General features: G+C 43.7%; 1 protein-coding gene across 2 annotated transcripts in view; it reads right to left on the reverse strand.

Annotated features, from left to right (window-relative positions):
• Window positions 1-26,343, reverse strand: part of ZNF804A (zinc finger protein 804A) — a 319,478-nt gene that overhangs the window by 51,241 nt on the left and 241,894 nt on the right. Inside the window, exons 1-2 of one of the 2 annotated variants that reach the window (XM_064158215.1) lie at window positions 6,625-7,942; window positions 6,133-6,189 (exon numbers count right to left, since the gene is read on the reverse strand). In XM_064158215.1, the coding sequence (XP_064014285.1) occupies window positions 6,133-6,189; window positions 6,625-6,702 (135 nt within the window). In that variant the 5' untranslated portion in view covers window positions 6,703-7,942. Of the gene's footprint in view, window positions 1-6,132; window positions 6,190-6,624; window positions 7,943-16,690; window positions 16,835-26,343 lie in introns of those variants that run through there. The other variant, XM_064158213.1, reaches the window with a different exon arrangement.

Genomic DNA, 26,343 nt, shown 5'->3' on the forward strand with positions numbered 1-26,343 from the left:
GCACCATTAACATATACTAGGCTTCAATCTAATGGGAGGGGAAAAAAAGCCAGGATTTCTTTTGGACAATTATAAGTTAATAAATGGAAGTGTCAGTTCCTTTGCAGAGCACCCATTAAAGTGCACTAAAGGTCAAAATCGCTTACCATTGTCATCATGGTAGGCAACACACTACCATTATTTTATATTTCAAGCAATTTTATTGTCAATGACAGCTGTTACAAATGGATAACAAATTTTTTTTCCTTTGCTAGTATAGCAGGCAGTTTCCTTTCATCTGTGCACCCAGAAGCAACTACTACTTCAGATTTTAATCACAAGCACTATGAGATGTATTTGTGTATTACTGTCCAATGTGAACATGTGTGGAAGATGGCTCAGGAGGCTATGTCATAGCACTTCTTTACATCCTGCCCAAGGGGCACCAGGCAGGGTGTCTGGTGCTGCAGAACGCCAAGCAGCCTGCCACATGCCTGCAGCTGCCTCTGATAGGCAGGGGAGCCCTTCCCTCAGTAAGTGCCGGACATCACTCCTTCCTCACTTCACCATCTGCCTTCCTTTCCCTTGCACCCACTCCCCACTGAATTCAACCTTGTACAGCATTCAGAGCCACAAGCTTGACTGTGTGGGGCTTGCTCCAGGAGTTAACTGAGCTAGGGAATGTGCTGCTGCTTTTCTTCCACTTAAAACCAGAACATACAGGACTGGGATTTTTTCAACTGCAGAATCACTCTCCCTCTGCAGAGACAAAGATATGCACACCACCTGAGCTCTGTTATTCTCAGAACCCTTCTTTGCTGCCTACTTAGTGGCAAATTCCAGAACAAATATCTTCAATTCAGATGGCAGCTTGAAGGATTTGCAAAGGATATCTGTGCAATACTCACAGAAGAAGGTAGAGAAGCCCTTTGGTAGTGGTGAATCTCCATCATATGATGAGCAGCCTGTGAAAGGTGCATCAAGAAAAAAAGTGTGTCCAGCAGGTCTAGGAAGGTTCTTCTCCCTCTCTGCTCTGCCCTGGTGAGACCACACCTGCAATACTGTGTTCAGTTTTGGGCCCAATTCAAGAGAGACAAGGATCTGTTGGAGAGAGTCCAATGGAGAGCCACAAGGATGACTGGGGGACTTGAGAATCTCTCCTATGGAGAAAGACTGAGAAACCTGGGGCTGTTTAGTTTGGAGAAGACTGAGAGGGGATCTGATCAATGTCTATCAATATCTGAGGGGTGGGTGTCAAGTAGATGGGGCCAATCTCTTTGGTGATGCACAGTAATAAGACAAAGAGCAATGGATACAAACTGGAACATAGAAGGTATCACCTCTACATGAGGAGAAGCTTCTTTACAGTGAGAGTGACAAAGCCCTGGAGCAGGCTTCCAAGAGAAGTCATGGAGTCTCCTTCTCTGGAGACTTTCAGAGCCAAGCTGGATGTGCCCAGTTGTGTTCTCATGTGGCCTGCCCTAGACAATCCTGATTTTGGCATGTAGCCTGGATGATCTGTGGAGATCCCTTCCAAGCTCTACCATTCTGTGATTCTGTGACTGCTTGTATTTCTTTTGTGTTTTGCAGACTGAATGTCTTGAAAAAATAAATTACTCAACCAAAAGACACCAACACATCCACCTGCTTCACACTGAAAAGCTATTCTTGTGCCAAACATGGAGACTTTGGAAGAAATCGAAAGGCATTTTAGAAAATAATTCAGGTTTGTCACAAAGATGCTTGTCATGAACATGCACCAGGTGAGAGCACAGTGAGAAACTAGGAGGTATTACTGGAATAACAGAATATAGTCTCCTTGAGCTGAAGGAAAAGGCTCACGTGGATCCAAAATATAAACAGGTCTGAAGGCAGGGACACATTTCTAGCTTTCCTTTCCACTAGCTTTTCAAATCTTAAATGAGGGCTGTTGCCTATCTGCCAACAGAGGTGAAACTGGACTGCACTCTTGCTCATCTAATGTGTGCTTTCAAATGCTCACAGGCCCTTAGTTAACTCTTCTTTATTTCATTCATTACAATGTGAGGGAGAGGAAAGTTTAAATGATGAGTCCCTCAGACCTTTATCCGGCAGCAGTTAGTCGTAGCACTAACTACCAACCAACCCAAAAGCCAATCACTGCAGCTCAACCCCAAAAAGCCAGCCACAAACACAGAAGCAGCTTTGCAGCTAAATTGCTCCCAGACCTCATTCTCTGAATGTGGAAAAAAAGAAGAAAACCTAAAGCATACATATTAGACTTTGCTGAATGCTCCTGGAGCAGTTTAGGAATTCAATGACATTTCCGTATAAGCTACTACTGATCTGCAATTGAAGCATGCAGAACAACAGCAATGATTGTTTCTAGAGTAGGATTAGTCTGCCTAGGGAAAGCACAGCAGTAGTCTCATATACTCAAGGCACGTAACCTTTTTGTAGATGTACCAGCAGCTAACTTCTGGATTTGTGGATGTCCCAATGCACTACTGCAGCCAGCACGCAGGCTGAGCAGGAATCATCACTTGAGGGACACCCACAATCACTTCCAGACAGTTTGCCCAGTCAAATCTCTTATAGAATCATAGAATGGTTTAGGTTAGAAGGCACCCCAAAGATCCTTCAGACCCACTCCAACAGTTCTTCTGTTGGGAGCTCCAGAACTGTACATAGTACTCCAGGTGGGATTTCAGAAGAGCAGAGTAAAAAGGGAGAATCACCACAAGGCAGTGCTGATTCACAGCAAAACTGTGTTTCATCAACAGTTCAGAGCCACCACTGGGGAAAAAAAAAAATGAAATGAAGGCAGGATTGATTGTGCATGGATCAGCAAAAACTGCAATCATTACCCTAAGATTTACTGTGGCTTGCACTGGAAAGGTTGCGCAGTTCTTCCAAATGAAGAATGAACTCTCCCATGTAGACCAGCATGCACAAGCTGTAGGGCATAAAATATAATTCTAGCAGAGTTCTTAAGGAGAAAAAAAAATGCCTTGAATTTTTTTTTCCAGCAGCAAATAGGTCCTTCCTAACCCCTTAAAATTCTGTGATTCTGTGATACTCGTCCACCAGTACCCTCAAGTTCCTCCCTGCAGGGCTGTTCTCAGTTTCATCATCCCCCAGCCTGTACTGATATCGAGGAGTGCCCCAACCTAGGTTTAGGAAATAGCGTGTTTTGGAAACTGCCAAATCTGGTGCATATTTTGTGGCTTACATCTGAGAAAAGTTCCACTTCTACAGATATATTCAGTGGATAAAATCCTCAGGAGTTCCTGAGCTATAGCCAACGGCATCCTGGCCTGTATCAGGAATGGTGTGGCCAGCAGGATCGGGTAAGTCCTTCTGCTTCTGTACTCAGCACTGGTTAGGCCACATCTTGAGTACTGTGTCCAGTTCTGGGCCTCTCAATTTAAGAAAGATGTTGAGGTGCTTGAACATATTCTGAGAAGGGCACCAAGGCTGGTGAGGGAGCTGGAGCACAGCCCTGTGAGGAGAGGCTGAGGGAGCTGAAGATGTTCAGCCTAGAGAAGAGGAGGCTCAGGGGAGATGTCGTTGCTCTCTACAACTACCTGAAAGGAGGTTGTAGCCAGGTGGGATTGGTCTCTTCTGCCAGGCAGAGCAAGAGGACACAGCCTCAAGCTGCATCAGGGCACGTTTAGTCTGGACATTAGGAAGAAGTTCTTCACAGCAAGAGTGCTTGGCATTGGAATGGGCTGCCTGGGGAGGTGATGGAGTCAGCATCCCTCAAAGTGTTTAAAAGGAAATGGATGTCTATAAATATCTGAAGGGTGGGTGTCAAGGGCAAGACGACAGGCACTTTTCAGTGACACCTGGTAATAGGACAAGGAGTAACAGATATAAGCTAGAACACAGGGAGATCTACCACAACACCAGGAGAAACTTCCTCACTGTGAGGGTATCAAAGCACTGGAACAGGCTACCCAGAAAGGTTGTGGAGTCTCCGCCTGTGGAGACTTTCAAAACAAGCTGAATGTGTTCCTGTATGACCTGCCTTAGATGATCCTGTTTTGGCAGGGAGGTTGGGCATCATGATCTCTGCAGATTCCTTCCAACCCCTAACATTCTGTGACCCTGTGATTCTGCTGCAAAGGAGTGGAGATCCTCATCCTGTTGTCCTCCTCCTTCATATCCCAATGTGGTCCTGTCACGTTGCAATTGTGCCGTTCTCCTCAGAGTACTAGTTTGTTTTTTGTTAGAAAAGAGCTAAGAAATGAAGCACAAAGTCTATTGCATTACTCTGCTCCAATCCCACCAGCAGCACTGGACTTTAATTAACAGGCCTGGTGCTAGCCCTTATTAGCATGGCCATCAGTGTGAGTGCTTAAGATATAAAAGTAAGATTTTTACTACAAAAGCCCACCCAAAATCCAAACACAGAAGACCAACAAAAGTCCAACAGCAACCTGACCTATATTAGTGTAACCAGCAGGATCAGGGAAGTGTTCTTATCCCCATACCTGGCACTGGTGAGATTGTACCTCTAATACTGAGTTCAGTTTTGGGCCCCTCGCTACAGGAAGAACACTGAGGTGCTGGAGCAAGTCCAGAGTAGGATAAAGAAGCCGGTGGAAGGTTTGGAGAACAAATCTTGTGAGGAGCACCTTAGAGAACTGGGATTGTTTACTCTGGAGAAAAGAAGGCTGAGGGGAGATCTTCTGGTCAATACAACTTGCTGAAAGAAGGTTGTAGTGAAGTGGGAGTAAGTCTATTCTCCCTAGTAACAAGGAATAGAAGGAGAGAAAATGGCCTAAAATTGTGCCAGGGGAAGTTTAGACTGGATATTAGGAAAAAAATTCTTCGCTGAAAGATTGGTCAGGCATTAAAACAAGCTGCCCAAAAAGGTGGTGAAGCCATCATCTCTGGAGGTGTTCAAAAAACACGTAGACTTAATGCTTTGGAACATAGTTTAGTGGGTACGGTGGTGTTGAATTGACAGTCAGACTTGATCATCTTAAAGATCTTTTCCAATCTTAATGATTCTATGACTCTAAGTAATGGAAAATTCGTGGGGGAAAAAAAAAAACTGAGCAGCATGTGTTTGGAAGAAGAGGAGGTCATTTTGTGGTTGTGTGTGTGTTACAAATATACATATGTAGGTGAAAACAGATGAACATTTGTTTACGTTCCCTTCATACTTAAAAAGGCTAACGAAGATGATTCTTATCCCAAGGCAAACAAAGAAATATAGGAAGAGATGCCAACTTACATTCTGGTTCAGAAAGCAATAGTAACAGTAAGAAAAAGCTGCACAAAGCCTATTCCAAATGTTTAAATCCTCATCTATGACTGTTTAACATGGGGAAAGTTAGGACTGCCTACCCATAAGAAGACGCAGAAACACCCAACTTCATGCACAGGGGTGACTCTTTCCCTGAGGGCATGATGCTGCTGCCATTGCACCTGTTTGTGCAGAAGCACAGCCACCTTCTCAAGTCATGCAAGACACTATAGGCTTGACACTGAGACATCCATACAGCCATTTTTCCGATCCAAGACCAGCCTTGGTGCTGCTTCAAGAAGTGATTTATTTTGTCACTCTCAGGGATTTTCACAGCCATAAATTGTCACCACGCTTTCTTGTCTGTCCTGGGATCTTAAACATCCCTCTTGTCTGGGTTCAGCACACAGCAAGGTCCAGTGAAACACAAGGCCACATCAGGTTGCATTGAACTACATGCTGAGGCTGACAACCAATGAAGTAGAACAGGAACTTGCTGGCAGCAGTCAAGTTCAGTCTCTGCCTCCATGCAGAGCCTAGTAAAGTCAGACACACATCATGAAACAAGCGCTCACTTGCTCTGCATTGCTCTTGTGATGCCCCTCACCATTACTCTGTTGAACAGCCCACTCCAGCTCACCCATGGGAAGGGCTATGTCTAAAACCTGAGAAACAGAAGTTTTAATATTTGTATTTTTTGGAATCTCTTTATTGGTGAACATCCCTAAAACTCTGTCCCACTCTATACCACATTTAGTTTGCTTAAGAAGCAAATCTTCTGCACAATTTTTAAGATTTTAAGGTTTTATCCTTTTAGCCTATAATAAAACTCTTTATTGTCAGACTGCTTTAGAAGATGACAGTTGATTTTGAGAATCATTATCTCTGTATTTCCAAGATGGCATACAACAAGTTACCTTCTGTCTTTGTCTGCCTCCAGTAGCTCCAGGGGAACACAATCTGCAAAAAGCAGGCTTGAAAAATATAAGATGAAAGACTCTCAGCTGCTAGTAAACAGTTAATTTCTTTTTGTAGTTCTCCTCTTCCTACTGAATTTCTCTTCAAACAGATAAATCTTTGGCTGCACCAGGCTCTGCAGATGGGCTGTGAGCAGCTCCAGTGCATAGCCCAAGGCCACCCTACTCAGACCAAGCAGATGCACTGCAGTGTACCTTCTGCAAGCCCCAACCAAGCAAAAGAGATTAGATGTGTTTTAAGAAGGAATAACTCTGCAATATTAAATTCTCTTTTAATGATGACTATAAGGATTTGTTGCTTTGTTTTAAGTTGCAGACTCAAACAACTGATAATTGCCAATTATCTTTGCTGGGAATACTGACATCCCCAAATGTGCTATACTTCTATTCCTTTATACCTTTTGCACCTCACAGCACATAGGAAGTATATACCTTTAGAAAAATTACAGGTATGTTACTGTTGCTATTCCTATCTCCACTCTTCCACTTCCGAATTTCTTTTTTCTCCATCCACCTGCCACAAAATAGTTACCGAAACACATCAAGACCTTCAAAGTTTGGACTTCTGATTGGTTATAGATTGATATTCTCTCTCGTGCTTGGCATTGATCTCCTAACAAGCCTGCAAGGAGAAAAATATGTAGAGAAGATGAATCTAGGGTGAAATCCATGTCTGTAACAGGGAAAGGTGACACCTACCAATTTAGTGTTCTTGTGTAATTGGTGTTTTAGCACTTCCATACAGTTTTAAATAAATTTTTAGAGCAGGGAGATAATTTTCACCCAGGGAGACAGGGTTTGAGAAATGACCTCTGATTCTGGAGGTCTTTAAGGAAAGATTGAATGTGGCACTTTGTGCCATGGTCTGGCTAATGTGGTGGTACCAGGTCATAGGCTGGACTTGATGATCTCAGGGGTCTGTTCCAGTCTTAATAATTCTGTGATTCTATGATTCTGTGGGGAAAAGCTCCTACTTATAATTTACTTAATTGATTGTACTTGCTTATTTAGCTGCAAATACATTAAGGGTATTCATTTTATTTTTCATCACTGTTTTTTTTTTCCTTTTTTTTTTTAATTTTTTTTTTACTTTTTGTTGTTTGCTAGTTGGAAGAGCACTCCTGGGAGAAGAAACAGCACAAAAACACAGGCACACGGCCACAATATTAGCTGATTAATCAGAAGTTCTGGGACAGAGAGAAAGGCTTTCAAATGCAGGAATAAAACCACTTCAGTGCTTCTACTGACAACATTCTCTTAAGGAATGAGTGATGAAGGGAACTTAGCTGTGTGATCCAGCATTCTCCACTGACAAGACAAAACAACTCACTGACTCTGAACTGCTACGAGGCTTTTTTTTTTTTTCTTTTTGCACTCTGCATGAATACAGCACTTCAGAGACCTCCTCATGTGCTTCCAAATACTCAATAAATGCTACATAAAATCATACAGATGTTTTTAAAGTCCTGTCATGGGTCTCAAAAGCCTCATTCCATGGTTTGAAACTATCACTATCAAATAGCAATTCCCTCATTACTGTACTAAATGGTAGTTGTTCCACCTTAGTTACATTGTTCTCTCTGTTTAGCCCAGGCAACTGTTGTTTTTAAAGATATCTGCATGGTGTTTTGGGCTTTTCCCCTTTTTCTTATTTTGTCTAGGCTTTCAAAGCAAAGAAAAGAGTTCATTTTTCTCATTACTGCTGACTGCTTGCAAGTTGCTTTTTCAGGAGTATTTCAGAAAGGCTATAGATATTGCTTTCCAAACCATATTACCGCTAAAGCTAAGAACAAGAAAACATTAACAGAGGCAGTGAAGAGCTTCAGACTTTGGTCTGATCTCCTTCAAGCTCTAGGAAATGAAATGACATTTTTCCTTATTCCTATTCTTTCTGAAGTGGACAGAAAGATCTCATACTATCTGAAAGCAAGTGTCAGAAGCTGTAAGACACAGTAAATCCAAACACAATTAACCCTTGGCAGGACAGGTTGTCCCATCAGATAGAGGAGAATCATAATTAGGAAAGCATCTAATTTTCTGTGCTAGCAAGCTTCAAATTTATTTAAAAAAAAAAAAAAAAAAAAAAAAAAAAAAAAGGTATTTCACTATAAAATAGAGGTACAAGACCTCTTAGGATTTTTTCCCCTGAAAAAACATCTCATTGCTCAGATGCTGTGCCCTATGAGGAGAGGCTGAGGGAGCTGGGATTGTTTAGCCTGGAGAAGAGGAGGCTCAGGGGTGACCTTATTGCTGTCTACAACTACCTGAGGGGTGGTTGTGGCCAGGACGGGTTTGCTCTCTTCTCTCAGGTGGCCAGTGCCAGAACAAGAGGACACAGCCTCAGGCTGCGCCAGGGGAGATTTAGGCTTGAGGTGAGGAGAAAGTTCTTCACTGAGAGGGTCATTGGACACTGGAATGGGCTGCCCAGGGATGTGGTGGAGTCACCGTCCCTGGGGCACTTCAAGGCAAGGTTGGACGTGGCACTTGGTGCCATGGTCTAGCCTTGAGCTCTGTGGTAAAGGGTTGGACTTGATGATCTGTGAGGTCTCTTCCAACCCTGATGATACTGTGATACTGTGATAACGGAGTGCACAATTAGAATTAAACATGGCTTTTCACAATAGCTGTGATGAAGTCAGGTTTAGGCAGAGCTTTCATCCCTTTCATCATACAGCACCTTCAGGTGCTGAGATCACAAAAATTGAACAGGCTGCATATCCTTACAACTAATTCTGGATCATGGGAAACTTCTTTTAATGAATTCTTCCCCTTACATGTCCATTACTAGTAGAAAGGGAGAGAGAGAGGAATATAAATCGAACGTTAAAGACAGATTATCTGTTCCTCTCACCGCTACTGAACCACTGGAAAGCTTCTGCCATTCAGGTAGGAAGTTTCAAGACAGAATTGGAACATTCAATACTAGCACCTGCAAGTGGCTCCAAAATACTTCATAAAATTGGGTTACTCAGAAAAAGCATAGGGTATGAAACCTGGGGCTGTTTATTCTGGAGAAGACTGAAAGGAAATCTTATCAATGTATACAAATGTCTGAAGTGTGGGTGTCAAGTGGGTGGGGCCAATCTCTTTTCACTGATCAGCAAAAATAAGACAAAGAGCAACAGCTACAAACTGAAACAGAAAAGGTTTCACCTCGACATGAGGAGAAACTTCTTCACAGTGAGATGATGGAGCCCAGGAACAGGCTGCCCAGAGAGGTTGTGCAGTCTCCTGGATTCATTCCCGTGCAGACTACCCTAGGTGATCCTGCTTTTGGCAGCAGGGTTGGACTGGGTGATCTCTGGAGGTCCCTTCCAACCTCTAAGATTCTGTGATTCTGTGAAACTGAGCAATATGAAGCATATGCTGTCTGCCCCTTCTTTTCATCCAGAATTTGGGGAGAGGAATGTGATTTCTTTATAACACCACTAGAAAGCACCACTAAAACACTCCAAAAGGGTTAAATTAAATTCATATTTTCATCTCAGGAATCAGGAATATTATACAAGTAACTTCATCCAAACAAGCATGCATACAAATTTTCCTACTGGAAAAGTAGAATTTTTTGCCTGATTTCCTATACCAGGAAGCTGTAGAGGTCTTGCAGAGGAAAAGCATGGCTTGCTACGTTCGGCCAATCACATCCGTGAAGCCACATGCAAACACAGGCACACAGATCCTCTACACAAAAGATGGATCTGCTGTGCTCCATCAGGCACAGGTGCACTTCTCCTGCCTGAAGCCACTAGAAAGGAATAGAATCATAGAATCATAGAATCACAGAATGGTCTGGGTTGGAAGGGACGTCCAAAGGCTTGAATAATGAATTTTGACTAACTGATTTTGCTTCATGTGTTTTGTAGATTTTTTTTTTTTAGTTCTTTAATTTATAGTAATTTCTTGACATGCAGAGTTTTAGGTATAAGTAAATAGAAATTACATAATAAAATTCATCCAGGGCAAATTGATTATGCTGAAGTCAGTATCTTCTCCTCAGACAATACTCTGTGTCTAGGTATATGCATAAACCAGTCTTGGGTGGCAAAGATTATGGAATCATAACATGGTCTAGGTTGGAAGGGACCTAGGTTGGAAGGATGACCTTTGGTTCAACCCGCTCTGCAGTAAGCAGGGACATGCTCAATTAGATCAGGCTGCCCAGAGCCTTGTCAAGCCTCTCCAGGGATGGGCTTCAATCAGTTCCCTCTTCCAGTGTTCCACTACCCTCATGGTGCAGAACTTGTTCCTAACATCCAATTGAATCTGCTTTTCTCCAGTTTGAAGCTATTGGCTCTTGTCCTATCATTGCAGGCCTTTGTTTCTCCTCATTCTACTTGTAGCCTCCCTTCAGCTACTGGAAGGTTGTTATTAGGTCTCTCTGGAGACTTCTCTTTTCCAGGCTGAACACTCCCAGCTCCCTCAGCCTGTCCTCACAGCAGAGCAGCTCCAACCTCCTGATAATTTTTGTGGCCTTTCTTTGGACCCACTCCATACGTGAACCACTGGAAACAAGTCCTGGTTCAGTCTTACACCTGACCTCAGTTTCAAAATCAAATTTTCATCACCTCTGAACAGAGAGATGACCAGTAGGGCCTTCAGATTCTTACTTAAAGATGCAGAAGAGTACTTCAAAATTAATAAATAAACTACCTAAATGAGTTCAGAGTTACTCTGCCCATCATTACTTTTGTCCTGCCTTTCACTGATAAGATGCCACAGGAATGTGATAGCTGAAGAATCAGTTCCAGATGTATTTTAACTGAAAATATTTGCAGCTCATAATAAATATCAGTGAGATGCAACAATGATGCCTCCTAATTCTTTATCTAACATGTCTCTCCCTCGAGCTTCTCACAGATTGCTGTTGCTGCTGAGGTCCACATCTTTCCAGTTCCCAACACTACATCTAACACTCATGCTGTCAGTGTAAATTATGGGCTAAGTAAAAATAACAGTGAGAGAGAGAAGTGTTTCAGAGAGAAGTGCTGAAGGAAGGAAAAGCAAATCATTGGCTTACGTTATACAGATATAAAACATGTGTGGCAACTTGTCTGTGTTCACCCTGAACAGAATTACAGGACAAGGAGAGATTGAGTTAGGATGAAAAGCAATCAAGCTAGATGCACAGGCATATGATTGCACCAGGAAAAAAAATAGATACAGAAAAAGATACAGAACAATTACCTGCTAAGTAGATGTGGTGGAGGGGCAGCAGCCCCAAAACTGAGGCCTCTTTATGCCTCTACATGCCTGGACATGTCTTTTCTGCCAGGACCCATGGCAGTAAATAGGTTGTGTAACACACACACACACCCAGTCTGTGTACCCCTGGGGTCCGCCCAGGTAATCCCCTATCGGGAGGGTCCAGGCAAACAGCTACTGCCTATTAAGGTAAGGTTTGGCTTACTGCCAACTTGATTGGTCACTTTAGATGGCCAAATGAGCCACAAATCTCGGCTCAGAGTTTATAAAGAGGGGTGCAAAGGAGCACCATATGTTCAGGGCATTCAGAGCATTCAGAAAGTTCAGAAAGTTCAGAGCATTCAGAGGATCAAGCTCAGCTCTCTGATCCACATAGCAGCACAGACCTGCTTGCATGGCCTAGACACAGAGTCAGGCCCTTACTTACACTCTTGCAAACATTACTGAGGCTCAAACCTCTTGCATTGATCTCAAGGTGCAGTTAAGCTGTCTGCGAACCCTTTGAAAAGCAGAGCGCATGCACGCCTGCATTTCATACATATATGGGGAGCCAAGAGCCCCCTGCTTAAGCCTAGAGCAGCCGTACATACTGGCTTGCTATCCTGCATTTATCTATGGAGCTCAAGTCTCCCTGCAGCCCGGCACACTGCTTGCCAGCTGTCCTGTAAGCCTGAAAAATTCTAGGCCCAGCAGATCTTTCAGACTGTCTGCTAACCTACAAACACAGCCTGCTAGCTGTGAGACTGACAGCGTCAGAAGCTACACGGACAAATCTTTCTCCTGCACCTGGAAATCCTGCCAGCTGATTATCCCTGGACACGGCATCCAGAAGAAGAAGCAGCACCAAGGCAGAGACCACTTCACTCCAGGAGAGGTCAGAAAATCCTGTTTACCCCAGAGACTGGGAACATCTTATCATTTCTCTGCAAGCCGGGACAGATTCCAGCTTCACCAAGACCCGAATACTGGGCACACACTGTGACACAATCCTGGGAGGGTGATTAATGATTAATACTCAGAGCAACACATTTAAGCAAGCTTTAAGTCCTTTGTAATATAAGTTGCCTCTGTCATAAGAGCAGACACAGTTTCAGCCCCTACTGGGCAAACAGTATAGTTGTTAAGAGGCATTAAGCCTAAGGGAATCTTTCTCTCTGTCTATAGTTGTTGATAATTTGATATTTCCATTTAATAATCCAATCCCTGTAAATATATCCCAAGCTGTTTTCATAACTTTGCACATAACGAACTTGATTACATAGTGGTTGGGGGTGGCACAAATTTGTAAATATTAACTTTAATAAATAATTTTATAAAAAATTAATACAGCCTCAAATTAATTTCTCACCTCCCCCTAACAGAGGAGGAATAAGAGAAACCCTTCCACGACAGTAGACTAAGTAGAAATTTCCTGTACAGTTATTATATATCTTTACATTAACTTTGGTGAATCAAGATGCGTTATATTTTCAAAGTATTACTTTCTAAATATCCCCACCTGGAGCATTGCACCCAGTTGTGGTGCCCCCAGTAGGAATAGGACATCAAATTGGCAGACTGGGTCCAGAGGAGTCCCACAAAGATGATCAGAGGGCTCGAGAACTGTCCTTACAAGCTGAGAGAGTTGGGTTTGTCCTGCCTGAAGAAGAGAAGGTTCCAGGGAGGCCTTATAACAGCCTTCCAATACCTGAAGTGGGCTACAAGAAAGTTGGAAAGAGACTTTTTACAAGGGCTTGGAGTGATAGGAGAAGGAGGAATGGATTGAAGATGCAGGAGGAGAGATTTAGACTGGGTATTAGGAATAAATTCATTAGAGTGAGGGTGATGAGACGCTGGAACAAGTTGCCCAGGGAGGTAGTGGATGACCCCTCCATGCAGATGTTCAAGGTCAGGTTGGATGAGGCCTTGAGCAACCTGGTCTAGTGGGAGGTGTCTCTGCCCATTGCAGGGGGATTGGAACCAGATGATCTATAAGGTCCCCTCCACCTCAAATCATTGAATGAATTTATGAACTACTTAGTCCTCTCAACCCAAATCACTCCATGCATCTATGAATTACATAGTCCTGACCCCCCCTTGGAGAACTGTGACACATCTCCCTTTTTAAGTGGAAGCACTGTTCTTACATTACCAAAGGAAGACACATAAATGGAGGTGCAGTTATAAAATGTAGTGGTAAAACTATAATTATCAATGTTTAAAAGCTGACACATATCTTATTATGAGCTGAGCCTGAAAAGTTTTCACAAGTGAAAGGAAGTGACCTCAAGTTCACAGTATCACAGTATCACAGTATCACCAAGGTTGGAAGAGACCTCACAGATCATCAAGTCCAACCCTTTACCACAGAGCACAAGGCTAGACCATGGCACAAAGTGCCACGTCCAGTCTTGCCTTGAACAGCCCCAGGGACGGTGACTCCACCACTTCGCCAGGCAGCCCATTCCAGTGTCCAATGACTCTCTCAGTGAAGAACTTTCTCCTCACCTCAAACCTAAATTTCCCCTGGCGCAGCCTGAGGCTGTGTCCTCTTGTTCTGGCACTGGCCACCTGAGAGAAGAGAGCAACCTCCTCCTGGCCACAACCACCCCTCAGGTAGTTGTAGACAGCAATAAGGTCACCCCTGAGCCTCCTCTTCTCCAGGCTAAACAATCCCAGCTCCCTCAGCCTCTCCTCGTAGGGCTGTGCTCGAGGCCTCTCACCAGCCTCGTCGCCCTTCTCTGGACATGCTCAAGCATCTCAGTGTCCCTCCTAAACTGGGGGGCCCAGAACTGAACACAGTACTCAAGGTGTGGTCTAAGCAGTGCAGAGTACAGGGGCAGAATGACCTCCCTGCTCCTGCTGACCACACCATTCCTGATGCAGGCCAGGATGCCACTGGCTCTCTTGGCCACCTGGGCACACTGCTGGCTCATGTTCAGGTGGGTATCAATCAGCACATCCAGATCCCTCTCTGTCTGGCTGCTCTCCAGCCACTCCGACCCCAGCCTGTATCTCTGCATGGGGTTGTTGTGGCCAAAGTGCAGCACCCTGCACTTGGAGCTATTGAACCCCATCCCATTGGACTCTTCCCCTCTGTGCGGGCGGTCAAGGTCCCACTGCAGAGCCCTTCTGCCCTCCAACCCAGCCACATCTGCCCCCAGCTTAGTGTCATCTGCAAACTTGCTGATGACTGACTCCATGCCCTCATCCAGATCATCTATGAAGATGTTAAAGAGGATGGGGCCCAGCACTGATCCCTGAGGGACACCACTAGTGACTGGCCGCCAGCTGGATGTGGCACCATTCACCACCACTCTCTGGGTCCGGCCCTCCAGTCAGTTCCTAACCCAGCACAGAGTGTTGCCATCCAAGCTGTGGGCTGACAGCTTAGCCAGCAGTTTGCTGTGGGGGACAGTGTCAAAGGCCTTGCTGAAGTCCAGATAGACCACATCCACAGGCCTCCCCACATCCACCAAGCGGGTCACCTGATCATAGAAGGAGATCAAGTTGGAGAGGCAGGATCTGCCCTTCCTAAACCCATGCTGGCTGGACCTGAGCTCTTTGCCATCCCTCAGGTGCGCTCTTATCACCCCCAAGATAACCTGCTCCATCAGTTTCCCTGGCACTGAGGTCAGGCTGACGGGTCTGTAGTTCCCAGGTTCCTCCGTCCGACCCTTCTTGTGGATGGGGACCACGTTGGCCATTTTCCAGTCTCCTGGGACCTCTCCGGTGAGCCAGGACTGCTGGAAAATGATGGAGAGTGTCTTGGCCAGCTCATCTGCCAGCTCTCTCAGCACCCTGGGATGGATGCCATCTGGTCCCATGGACTTGTGGGTGTCCAGATGGCTCAGCAGGTCCTGAACTAATTCTTCATGAATTTCCAGGGGAACACACCGCTCCCCGACCCCATCCCCCAGTTCAAGAGGCCACTTGCCTCCTCCTCCCTCCTTACTGTTGAAAACTGAGGTGAAGAAGGCATTCAGGACCTCAGCCTTTTCTTCATCATCAGTTACAGTGTTCCCCTCCTGGTCCAGTAAGCAGTGGAGGCTCTTCTTGCCTTTCCTTTTAGCATTGATAAATTTATAAAAGTGCTTTTTATTATCTTTCATGGAAGTGGCCAGCCTAAGTTCTAGCTGGGCCTTAGCCACTCTAATTTTTCTCCTGCATAGTCTGGCTACCTCCTTAAACATGTCAGGAGAAGCCTTCCCCTCCTTCCAAAGGTGATACACCCTCTTTTTCTCCCCCACTTCCTTCAGGAGCTGTTTACTCATCCAGGCTGGTTGCCTTCCCCAACAGCTCATCTTTTGGCACATGGGAACTGCCAGTTCCTGTGCTTTCAAGAGCTCCTGTTTAAAGTAGGTCCAACCATCCTGGACCTCTTTGTTCTCAAGGACTGCTGCCCAGGGGACTTTGGAAATAAGTTTCTTAAGCAAATTGAAGTTTGCCCTCTGGAAGTCCAAGGTGTAGGTTTTGTTGTAGTGCCTCCCTACCTCCCTGTGTATGGAAAACTCCACTAACTCGTGATCACTACAGCCCAGGCAGCCTCCCACTATCACATCTCCTACCAGCCCTTCTCTGTTGGAGAACAGCAGGTCAAGCTGTGCCAGAGGAGGTTTCAATTGGATATTAGAAAAAAAATTTCTTCACTTGAAAGGGTTTTGAAGAACTGGAACAGGATCCCCAGAGAGGTGGCTGAATCCCCACCCCTACATGTGTTCGAAAAACACAGAGCTGTGGAACTGAGGGACATGGTTCAGCACCAGAAGTGATAGAATTAGAGAATGCTTGGACTCAATCATCTTAAAGGCCTGATGCAGCCAAAATTATTTGATGATTCTACGGTTAGCACAGGGTTTTTACATACATTGCATTTAACTCAGATTCCAGCCCATTTCAGAACTGTGTCTGCACTGAAAGATTGCTTACCAAAGGGCGGATAAAGCCTGTTGCATCTGTTGCCACAAATGCTTCTCAGAAGGTTATCCCTTAGATATGCCACAGTATTTATTGAAGTGTGAAATCAAACTGATAACCAGGAAACAGTACATTTACACTTCTAATCAGATTTTTGTGTCATCCCCTGTTCCTCTTCACAATTCAGCTGTTCACATTTGCCTTTCTTTCCATCTCACAATTTTTGGCTACAAAAACCTCCTGGCAAGATTTTCTTCTAAAAGAAAACCGCCTATGTTCCTTCCCAGAACCTGAAAGTTGTGCACAACAGAACTGTGATTCCTAAGCCCACTTAAGTGACATCTTATTTTATTATGCTATAGCTGAAGCTAAGTAGAAGTCAAAAGCAGTTTCCTCTTACCTGCTTGTGAGCGTGGTCATAAGAGTTGATATGATTGTCAAACTCCTGGTGCTTGTAGTACTGCTTATCACAGAGCTCACAGTAGAAGTTGGCTTTAAGATCTTCCAGAGCTTTCGCTATTGTGCTTTTCTTTTCAGCATAATCCTGGAGGGGGGGGGACAGGAAAAAGTGGTGTTAGTTTTGCCTTTGATGCTGTGAACGGATTTTGTGCTCTGCAGTTAATCATATTTGTAAACATTTACACACCTCCATAACTCAAAGCCTTCACAATTTGCTGTGTTACACTGCACATATTTACCATATCTGCTGTGAGCCTGAAGATTTGCACACTTCAATTTGCTATACAGTTGCCAGCTCCCCTAAGGGGCACTGTCAAAGGCTAGAAGAATTTCCCCAGGCTCTATCTAAATATTTATCATGCTGAAGGCTATTTTCAAGTTAATTTCCATCCAAGACTGCTCCAAAGATCTGCTAGATAATACACTCAAGCAGGAGAAGCATGAAGATTCAAACTGCAATAATTTAGTTCTCAGGCTTTTACAAGGAAATATGCTTACTAAAAAGAAAAGTAAAGCAACCCTGCTGGGATCTTCTTGAATGACAGAATCACAGAACACTAGAAGTTGAAAGGGACCTCCAGAGATCATAAAGTCCAACCTTCCTGCCAAGGAGGATCACCCAGGGTAGTTCACATAGGAATGCATTCAGGTGGGCTATGAAAGTGTCCAGAGAAGAAGACTCCACAACCTCTTTGGGCAGCCTGCTCCAGGGCTCTGTCATCCTCACAGTGAAGAAGTTTCTCCTTCTGTCGAAGTGAAACCTTCTGTGCTCCAGTTTGTATCCATTGCTCCTTGTCTTATTACTGTGCACCACCAAAAAGAGATTTGTCTCATTCACTTGACACCCACCCCTCAGATATTGATAGACTTTGATCAGATCCCCTCTCTTCTCCAGACTAAACAGTCCCAGGGCTCTCAGTCTCTCTTCATAGAGGAGATGCTCAAGTTGCCCAGTCGTCCTCCTGGCTGTTCGCTGGGCTCTCTCCAGCAGATCACTGTCTCTCTTGATCTGGGAAGTCCCAAATTTGACACAGTATTGCAGCTGTGGTCTCACCAGGGCAGAGTAGCGGGAGAGAAGAGCCCCCCTAGCCCTTCTGGCTACACTTTTCCTTATACACCCCAGGATGCCATTTGATCTCCTGGCCACAAGGGCACATTGCTGGCCTATGCAGAACTTGCTGCCCACCATCACTCCAAGGCCTTTCTCCAGACAGCTGCTTTCCAGAAGGGTAGCCCCAGCCTATACTGGTGCTTGTTGTTATTCCTCCCCAGATGCAGAACCCTGCACTTCTCCTTATTGAACTTCATGTGGCTAGCCTTTGACCAGAATTCAGCCTGTCCAGATCTCACTGGATGGTTGCACAGCCTGAGGAGTGTGTACACAGGAAAACAAGAGGAACATTTTCAGCACTGAGATGGAGTCAGCATCTTCCATAGCTTTGTTATTCATCATGAAATATCAGAAGGACATTCACATCTCCGTTTACCATACAGCAGCAAAAGCATAGCAAACAACCTTGCTTAGTATTTATCAAAAAATTATATGCAAGTAATGGTTATTAATTTCCTAAATACATTGGTGGTGACACTGCCTGTTCTGAAAGAGCATGGAAATGGTCTGTCATCTCAAATTAGTTTAATACCAGTTAAACATTGAACATAGAGAACTTCAGTGCAATGGCTTCTGCTTTTGGCATGTCTGTCTGGGATAGAACCACACCATGACAGCACAAATGGAGCAAATACTGGTTAAGAAAATTCACCCCTTTGATTTGTTTCACAGAATTTCACAGAATGGTCTGGGGTGGAAGGAACCTCTAAAGGTCATTTAGTCTAACTCCCTCTGCAGTCAGCAGGGACATCCTCAACTAAATGAGGTTGCCCTGTTGAGCCTCCTTGAATATCACCAGGGATGGGGCATCAACTATCTCTCTGGGCAACCTGTTCCAACTACCCTCATGGTGCAGAACCTGTTACTAACATCAAATCTAAACCTACTCTTCTCTAGTTTGAAGCCACTGCCTCTTGTCCTATCACTACAAGCCTGTGAGCTCTTTGGGATTGATCCTAAACTCATCATATTTGGTCAGATTAAGGTAAGAGATGATAGTAATCAGAACACACAAAACTGAGTTTATTTAGGGGGAAAAAATCCCTATTTTCTAGCAATTTTCACAGCTGAGGACTCATATACTTCCAATGCATTTTTTGAGATGAAAATGTGTGTTTATCAGATTCAAATATTATTGTGTCAATGATGCTTATTGAAAATAAAAGGAAGAGAGGAATAACAGTAATAAAAGTAGAATTATATCCACAAGGTACTTACTTAAAATAGCATTTTAAATACAATTGAGCATGAGCTATCAAACATTGCTGATTCATACCCAAACTGAGGTACTTCCTTCTTCCTAGCTTTGACCACTTAAAGAAATTGGAAGACACTTCAGAGTGGTGATTTGGAGACTGGCTGACACATGAGGAGTTCACACATTTCTAAAATGATGCTTCATAAAATCCAAGTTTTCATTTCAAAACAAAGCCGGTCAGCATTCTGCTTCAAGAAAGAGCAGTATGTTGAGATCAATTAATGCAAGGTGGAAACTCTACATACAGTTCCTGGCATCAGGTACTAAGAAAGTACAGGTTTTGAACTGCTTCAAGAGTGACTAAGATGCAGAGGAGACAGCATACAGAGATTTCAATGGAGGGTTCCTCTCTTGAATCCCTTCAAAAATTATTCACATACTCCACTTGATTTCGCTTTTTGAAAACATGAAAAATAAAATCCTGCATTTGGAAGAATGATCAGAACTATGAAATATTATATATGACATCTGTAAAGGATGAGAGCAAATGTGATGGATTCAAAAGCAAGAATAATGAATTGAACAGTATTTTTTCTCTACAAAGATCTAATATCTTTGTGATTCACCCACAAGTAAAATTCTTCAAGACTTCCTGAGGTAGCTTAATACCTTGAAAATAGTTATACAGATGTACTAGGGTTATCCCTGACATAAAGCACCATTCTTGAAACAACATACTGATTATTATGGGACAGAGTCTAGTTGGAGCCCTGTATCTAGTGCAGACCTTCAGGGGTCAGTACTGGGACCAGTACTATTCAATATTGAATCAACAACTTCGATGAGGGCACAGAGGGCACTGTCAGAAAGGTCATTGATGACACAAAACTTGGTGGAGTGGCTGAGACACCTGAATGTTGTGCTGCCATTCTGCCAGATCTGGGCAGGCTGGAGAGAAGGGTGGTTAGAAATGGAATGAAATACAACAAGGACAAGTGTAGTCTTGCATCTAGGAAAGAACAACCCTTGGACCAGTATAAGTTGGGGGATGACTTGTTGGAGAGCAGTGAAAGGCAAAAAGGTCCTGGAGGTTCTGGTGGGTGGAAGGATGACCACAAGCCAGCAATACGCCTTTGTGGCCAAGAAGGCCAATGGCATCCTAGAGTGAATCAAAAGGGCTGTGGTTAGTAGGTCGAGAGAGGTTCTCTTCGCCCTCTACTCTGCCCTGGTGAGGCCACATCTGGAATATTGTGTCCAGTTCTGGGCCTCTCAATTCAAGAAGGGCCTCAAGGCACTGCCTGAAAGAGTCCAGTGCAGAGCCACAAAGATGATGAAAGAACATCTGCCTTCTGAGGACAGACTGAGGGAGCTGGGGCTCTGCTGCTTGGACAGGATGAGACTAAGAGGTGACCTCATTTATGTTTGTAAAGATATGTAGGGTAGTCAGGAGGATGGAGCCAGGCTCTGCCCAGTGATGTCCAAAGACAGGACAAAGGGCAATGGGTGCAAGCTGGAGTAGAGGAAGTTCCATGTGAACATAAGGAAACACTTTTTCACTGTGAGGGTGACAGAGCCCTGGAACAGGCTGCCCAGGGAGTTTCCTTCTCATCTGCCTGTGCACGTTCCTCTGTGATTTACTCTGGGCAACCCTAATCTGGCACAGATGTGACCTTTCAAGGTCCTTTCCACCCTGCAACATTCTGTGAGTCTGTGGTTCTGTGATTCTATAGGAGAATCTGGCTTGAATGCAATTACCTGGACATCCCAATGCACTGTGATGGAGCGGAGACACTGGAACCCCATGAAGTGCAACGTAATAAAATCCCATCATGATCTGGGGGTTTCTACTACTAAGTTCCTACAGCTACTGTTCTTTTGGGGGTAGAGTGAATTTTTCATTACAATCCTAGCTAACAGTTTCAGAGGCAAGTAAGGAAGCCATCATATCACCTAAATCAAACACAAGTAAGGAGATGGAATACAGCAATGGAGCTCGACCGTGCACTAGGGAGAGTGAAAAGAGGACTTTCAAACTGCAAGAACTATAAGTATTTAACCTTAGGAAAATATGAATGGCTGTGTAAGATCAGGTCAATTTTTTGAATCTGCGTATGATTTTATTCTGTACAACCAAAGAAAGTGTCTCTTAACTAAGGACCATTACCTTTGCTTTGCAGCTGCTTTCTGCTAGTTTCACCTGTTCCATATTGGCAAAGGTTCTAAATTCCCAGGTTTTATTCCCCTTGACTGGGTAATTTGCAAGTTTACACCCCCTCTGCCCCACTCACACACTCTCTCTGAATGATAGAGGTCTAGTTTATTCAGGCATTGCTTATATCTCCATTCTGTTCACAGTATATGCCATGGTGCCATGCAGCACTGTGTTAAAATTCTCTATTTTCTGCTCTCTTCTTCCCTACAATAAGTCTTAACATATGAATTTTTAAAAATCACCATAGAGCACTAAACCAACGTTTTTATAGAAGTCCTTTATCACCTACAGCCTTTGCTGCTGTTCAATATTTTGCTGACAGAAGATATTTGTATCCTACTACTAAACTTCATGCAGCTTCAGAAGCTTCATGTTTCTTCGTGGCAGCAAAGGGCATTAGTAAAACTCATGGCTGAGGTCCTGGCTTTTAGAACTAATCATGAGCAATTCACTATTAATTGTAAAGTGTCTATTGCTCACATAAATATATTCATAGCAAAAATGTCTAAAGAATCATAGAATCACAAAACATTAGGGGTTGGAAAGGACCTTGAAAGATCATCCAGTCCAACCCCTCTGCCAGAACCTGATCACTTAGAGTAGGCTACACAGGAACACATTCAGGCAGGTTTTGAAACTCTTCAGAGAAGGAGACTCCACAACCTCTCTGAGCAGCCTCTTCCAGTGTTTTATCACCCTCACAGTGAAAAGGCTTTTCCTTATGATCACCTGATATCCTTTACATTTATAAGCAGCCTCCTCCTCTCCAAGCTAAAGATCCCCAGCTACCTCAGCCTTTCCTCAGAAGGAAGATATTCCACACCCTTCAGCATCTTTGTGACTCTGTACTGGGCTTGTTCAGAAGTGTTATTTTTTACAAAATTTTGCACTGTGTTGCACTTAAACAACCAATAACCACAGAAACAAGCAGTTCACTCTAGTTCCTAAAACTACCAGTCAAGACTTCTCAATCTGAATTTGGTGGGCAAAGATAGTGAATCATCTCCTCAAACATCTGTGGTAGTCCTTTCCAAAACTTCAACTTATTGCATTGCACATGTACACACAAAAATCTCTTTAATAACCCTCTTAATGGAAGGTGATTTAATGGACATGGTGGTGTTAGTTCAATGGTTGGACTCAATGGTCCTCAATGGTCTTAGAGGTTTTTTTTCCAATCAGAATGATTCTATGATTATATCACAGAATAACAGAATGGTTTGGGTTGGAAGGGACTTCCAAAGGTCATCCAGTCCAACCCTCTCTGCAGTAAGAAGGTGCATCCTCAACTAGATCAGGTTGCCCAGAGCCCTCTGTGTTCAGGACATTACATGTGGCCATGATATTCCCCATGCTGTCAGGATGGAGGGCAAGTTTCTGTTGCTGCAGCAATGGCATTGGAAGCTGAGAAAAGTCCAATTTCAAGGCTAAATGGAAAATAGAAAGAGGAGAGAAGAGCCTGCTGGTTCTCTGCCTGCTAGGCTATTTCTATTGATTTCACAAGGAGTGATGCCTTGAAAGAGAAGGTTTTCAATAGTTCTATTGATTTTGATGAAGGATAATTGACCAAAAACTGACAGTAAAAAATTACAGTCCCTGGACCTTGACAGTACTGGGCAATGGATTGCAGACAGAAATGACCTCGAAACTTGGAGAAGAATATTCCTGGAGTAAAGAAGCAGCCAAAAAAACTCATTTGAAATGGGTAAATATCATCAAGCTTAGTCTCCATTTCATCGAGATTTGCAAACCATCCTGGAAGTTTTAAACAAACTCTGAATTATTATTCAGCTTGATAATGAAACTCAAAATAGTGTCACTTAGTTTCACTATGTTTTTCCCCTGAAAGGCTTATTATCTGAAAGCCTACAGCTGTAATTCACTGTAGCTATATCTCAAAATTTAGGTGAAAGTTTTCTAATGAGTGATCACATCTATCAGCTGCTTTTATGTCTCTAAATCCATCTCCTCCATCCTTCAAAGCCTTAAGCCTGGACAAATGCTGCTATGAACGTCCAAGAAGAGAGAGCTTCATCTGCAGAGGAAGCCACTTGCACAACCTAGACTGGACCTTCTCCTTCCATTATGCAAGAGAAAAAGAAGAAAAGCTGCAGAAACACTGAACACTTCACACAGATAACTTTACAGAGCTGAATGGATGCCTCAGTCTAGTGGATATTTTTACGGAGTACACTTCAGGCTCATACCTCTGCTGTCTGTAAAAAGGTCAGCTAGAGAAAAAAAAAAGAGTGTGAAATTATAATACATCATCCTACTCCACGGTGTTTGCTAGTGTGAATATTCTTCCTTTACAATACATGTGAGTTCCTTTTATTGCAGTAAGCTATTCTTCATTTACTATAGACTTAAAAGGGTCAGGCCTGCAGTCACAGCAGAGTGAAATGTATTACAGAACTAAACCCCTTCTTGAGGATAATTTGCTGGTATAGTCATCCCAGAGAGGATTAGACTGCTTTGGTCTGATCCTCTGGATTAGATTGCATTTGACCTGACAGATGTTCCAGTGGAACCTTGCTTTGCTTGAAATATTTACAGCTTTATTTTCTGTCCCAATAACTAAAACAAACAAACAAACAAACCAGGGATAATTGTATTTTGAACATGTCATAAAACTTGAGCTAATCCTTTTGATTTGACAAAACTATATACAGAAGGGCAGCACAGTTGGTCAGGGGTCTAGAGCTCAAGTCTGATGAGGAGCAGATGAGGGAACTGGGGAAGTTTAGCCTGGAGAAGAAAAGGCTGAGGGGAGATTTCCTTCTCTACAACTCCCTGAAAGAAGGTTGGAGTGAGTTGAGGTTTGGTTTCCTCTCCCAAATAAAAAGGACAAAAGGAAAGAGTCTCACATTGCACCAGGGGAGGTTTAGGTTAAATATTAGGAAAGGTTTCTTCCCTAACATCACAGAATCACGGAATTTCAGGGGCTGGAAGTGACCTCAAAAGCTTATCCAGTCCAATGTCCCTTCACAACTCCCCTGATCAGCTTGTTCCAGTGTTCTGTCACCCTGAAAGAGTTGCCAAGCCCTGAAAGAGGCTGTCCAGGGAGGTGGTACAGTCACCATTCTCAGAGGGATTTCAAAACTGCGTAGATATGGTGCAGAGGGACACAGTTTAGTGGTGTCCTGGCAGTGCTGGGTTGAGCATTGGGCTTAAGGATGGTAAAAGTCTCTTCCAACCAAAACAATTCTATGATTAGCTCTATTTACATGAAAGAAATTGATGAAAAATGATGTTGCTAATCAAAGAAATTGGGGGGGAGGGAGGGGGAAGAAGGGAAGAAGGAGAAATCAGCCATAGTTTAAGAGAGCACTGCTCTATAGGTGATTAACATGGAGACAATTAATGATGGATTCCTTGATTTCTGTGTATTTACTGGATATTTGAGAGAATACAAAGAAACAGATTTCACTGAATAAAATGTACAAATCACTAAAATCTCTGCTACCAATCATCACATGGCAAGCACGGGTCTTTGAAATCTCTTCTCACATCACTTCTCACATAAGTAGTCTGTATGCCATCCACTAATGTGGTTGGAGGATTAACCAAAAAAAAAAAAAATACAAAACCAATATTAATACAGCCTAGTACCACATCTAATTATTTACGAGGTTCTTGTCCTTACCAAGGTAGTGAGACCAAAGCAAAAGACAATTACATGTGCTGATCAAATTACTCATTGATCTCAACAACCTCAGTTCCAAACAATGTATATAGGGAGTTTCAGTTTCACACCAAGTTTTCAAACAGACCAGCCAAGAAAAAAACAAAGATCAAGAATATTGTCAGATCTTTTTGATCACCTTACATGAGACAGCTACCTGTCTACAGCTACCTGAAAGGAAGTTGTGGAGAGGCTGCTGCTGGTCTCTTCTCACAGGTAAATAGTGATAGAACAAGAGGGAATGGCCTCAATCCATGACTGGGTGAGTTTAGGCTCAACATTAGGAAACACTTTACTCCAGCAAGAGTGGTCAGGCATTGGAATGGGCTGCCCAAGGACGTGGTGGAGTCACCAACCGTGGATGTGTTTAGAAGTCGTTTGAATGTGGTGTTTGAGGACATGTTCTAAGGGTGAATTTTTTAGAGTAGGGATGATGGTTGGACTTAGTGATCCTGAGGGGCTTTTCCAACTGGAATGTTTCTATGTGGTTCTGTGTGTAAAACTTTCCCATTAGCTGTGAGATGCTGCAGAGACCTAAAACTCAAAAGGCCATAAATATCCGATTCTATTTCCTTGATTTCTGTCTCACTTCTGACACTCTCCTTTCAGACAAAAGAGTTTCTACTAGCAACAACCGTACTGCTTCATTAACTCCACTGCACTGGATGAGGATGGGCCCAAGGAAGAAGTCATACTCTGAAGATCCCTACTTAATGGAACATCAGAGGCTGAAAAAACCCCTTACTGGTAATACAGGCTGGCAGGGATGAAATCGAGAAGAAGGGAACCAGGGCAATTAAAAAGGAATTCAAGGCCCTGGGGAAATTGATAGATGGGGCAGGAACACAAGTGGTGTTCTGCTCAGTCCCCCCTGTGGCAAGAGAGTTCACAGAGAGGAACAGCAGAACCTATGACATCAACAGCTGGCTCAAGGGATGGTGTGAGAGGAGGCACTTTGGGTTCTTCGACCTTGGGGGAACTTTTACTGAGCCAGACCTGCTTGATCGCGATGGGGTTCAGTTATTTAAGAGGGGCAGGAGAGTCCTGCACTGGAGTTGGCAGGGCTCATTAGGCAGGCTTTAAACCAGGTCTGAAGGGGGTGGGTGAGGCAATTACTATCTCTGAGAAGGAGAGAGTGGGAAGGAAACTAGGGTCAATTGAGGAATCGAGAGCCCAGCTGAAGTGCATCTACACCAATGCACGCAGCTTGGGTAACAAGCAGGAGGAACTAGAAGTCCTGGTTCACCAGGGTGACTATGATGTAGTTGCCATTTCAGAAACTTGGTGGGATGACAGGCATGGTTGGAGTGCTATACTGGAGGGATACAGCCTCTTCAGGAGAGATAGGCAAGAGAGAAGAGGAGGAGGGGTAGCTCTGTATATTAGGG

This window comes from Pogoniulus pusillus, chromosome 2 (assembly GCF_015220805.1).
Source record: "Pogoniulus pusillus isolate bPogPus1 chromosome 2, bPogPus1.pri, whole genome shotgun sequence".
Lineage (NCBI taxonomy): Eukaryota > Metazoa > Chordata > Aves > Piciformes > Lybiidae > Pogoniulus > Pogoniulus pusillus.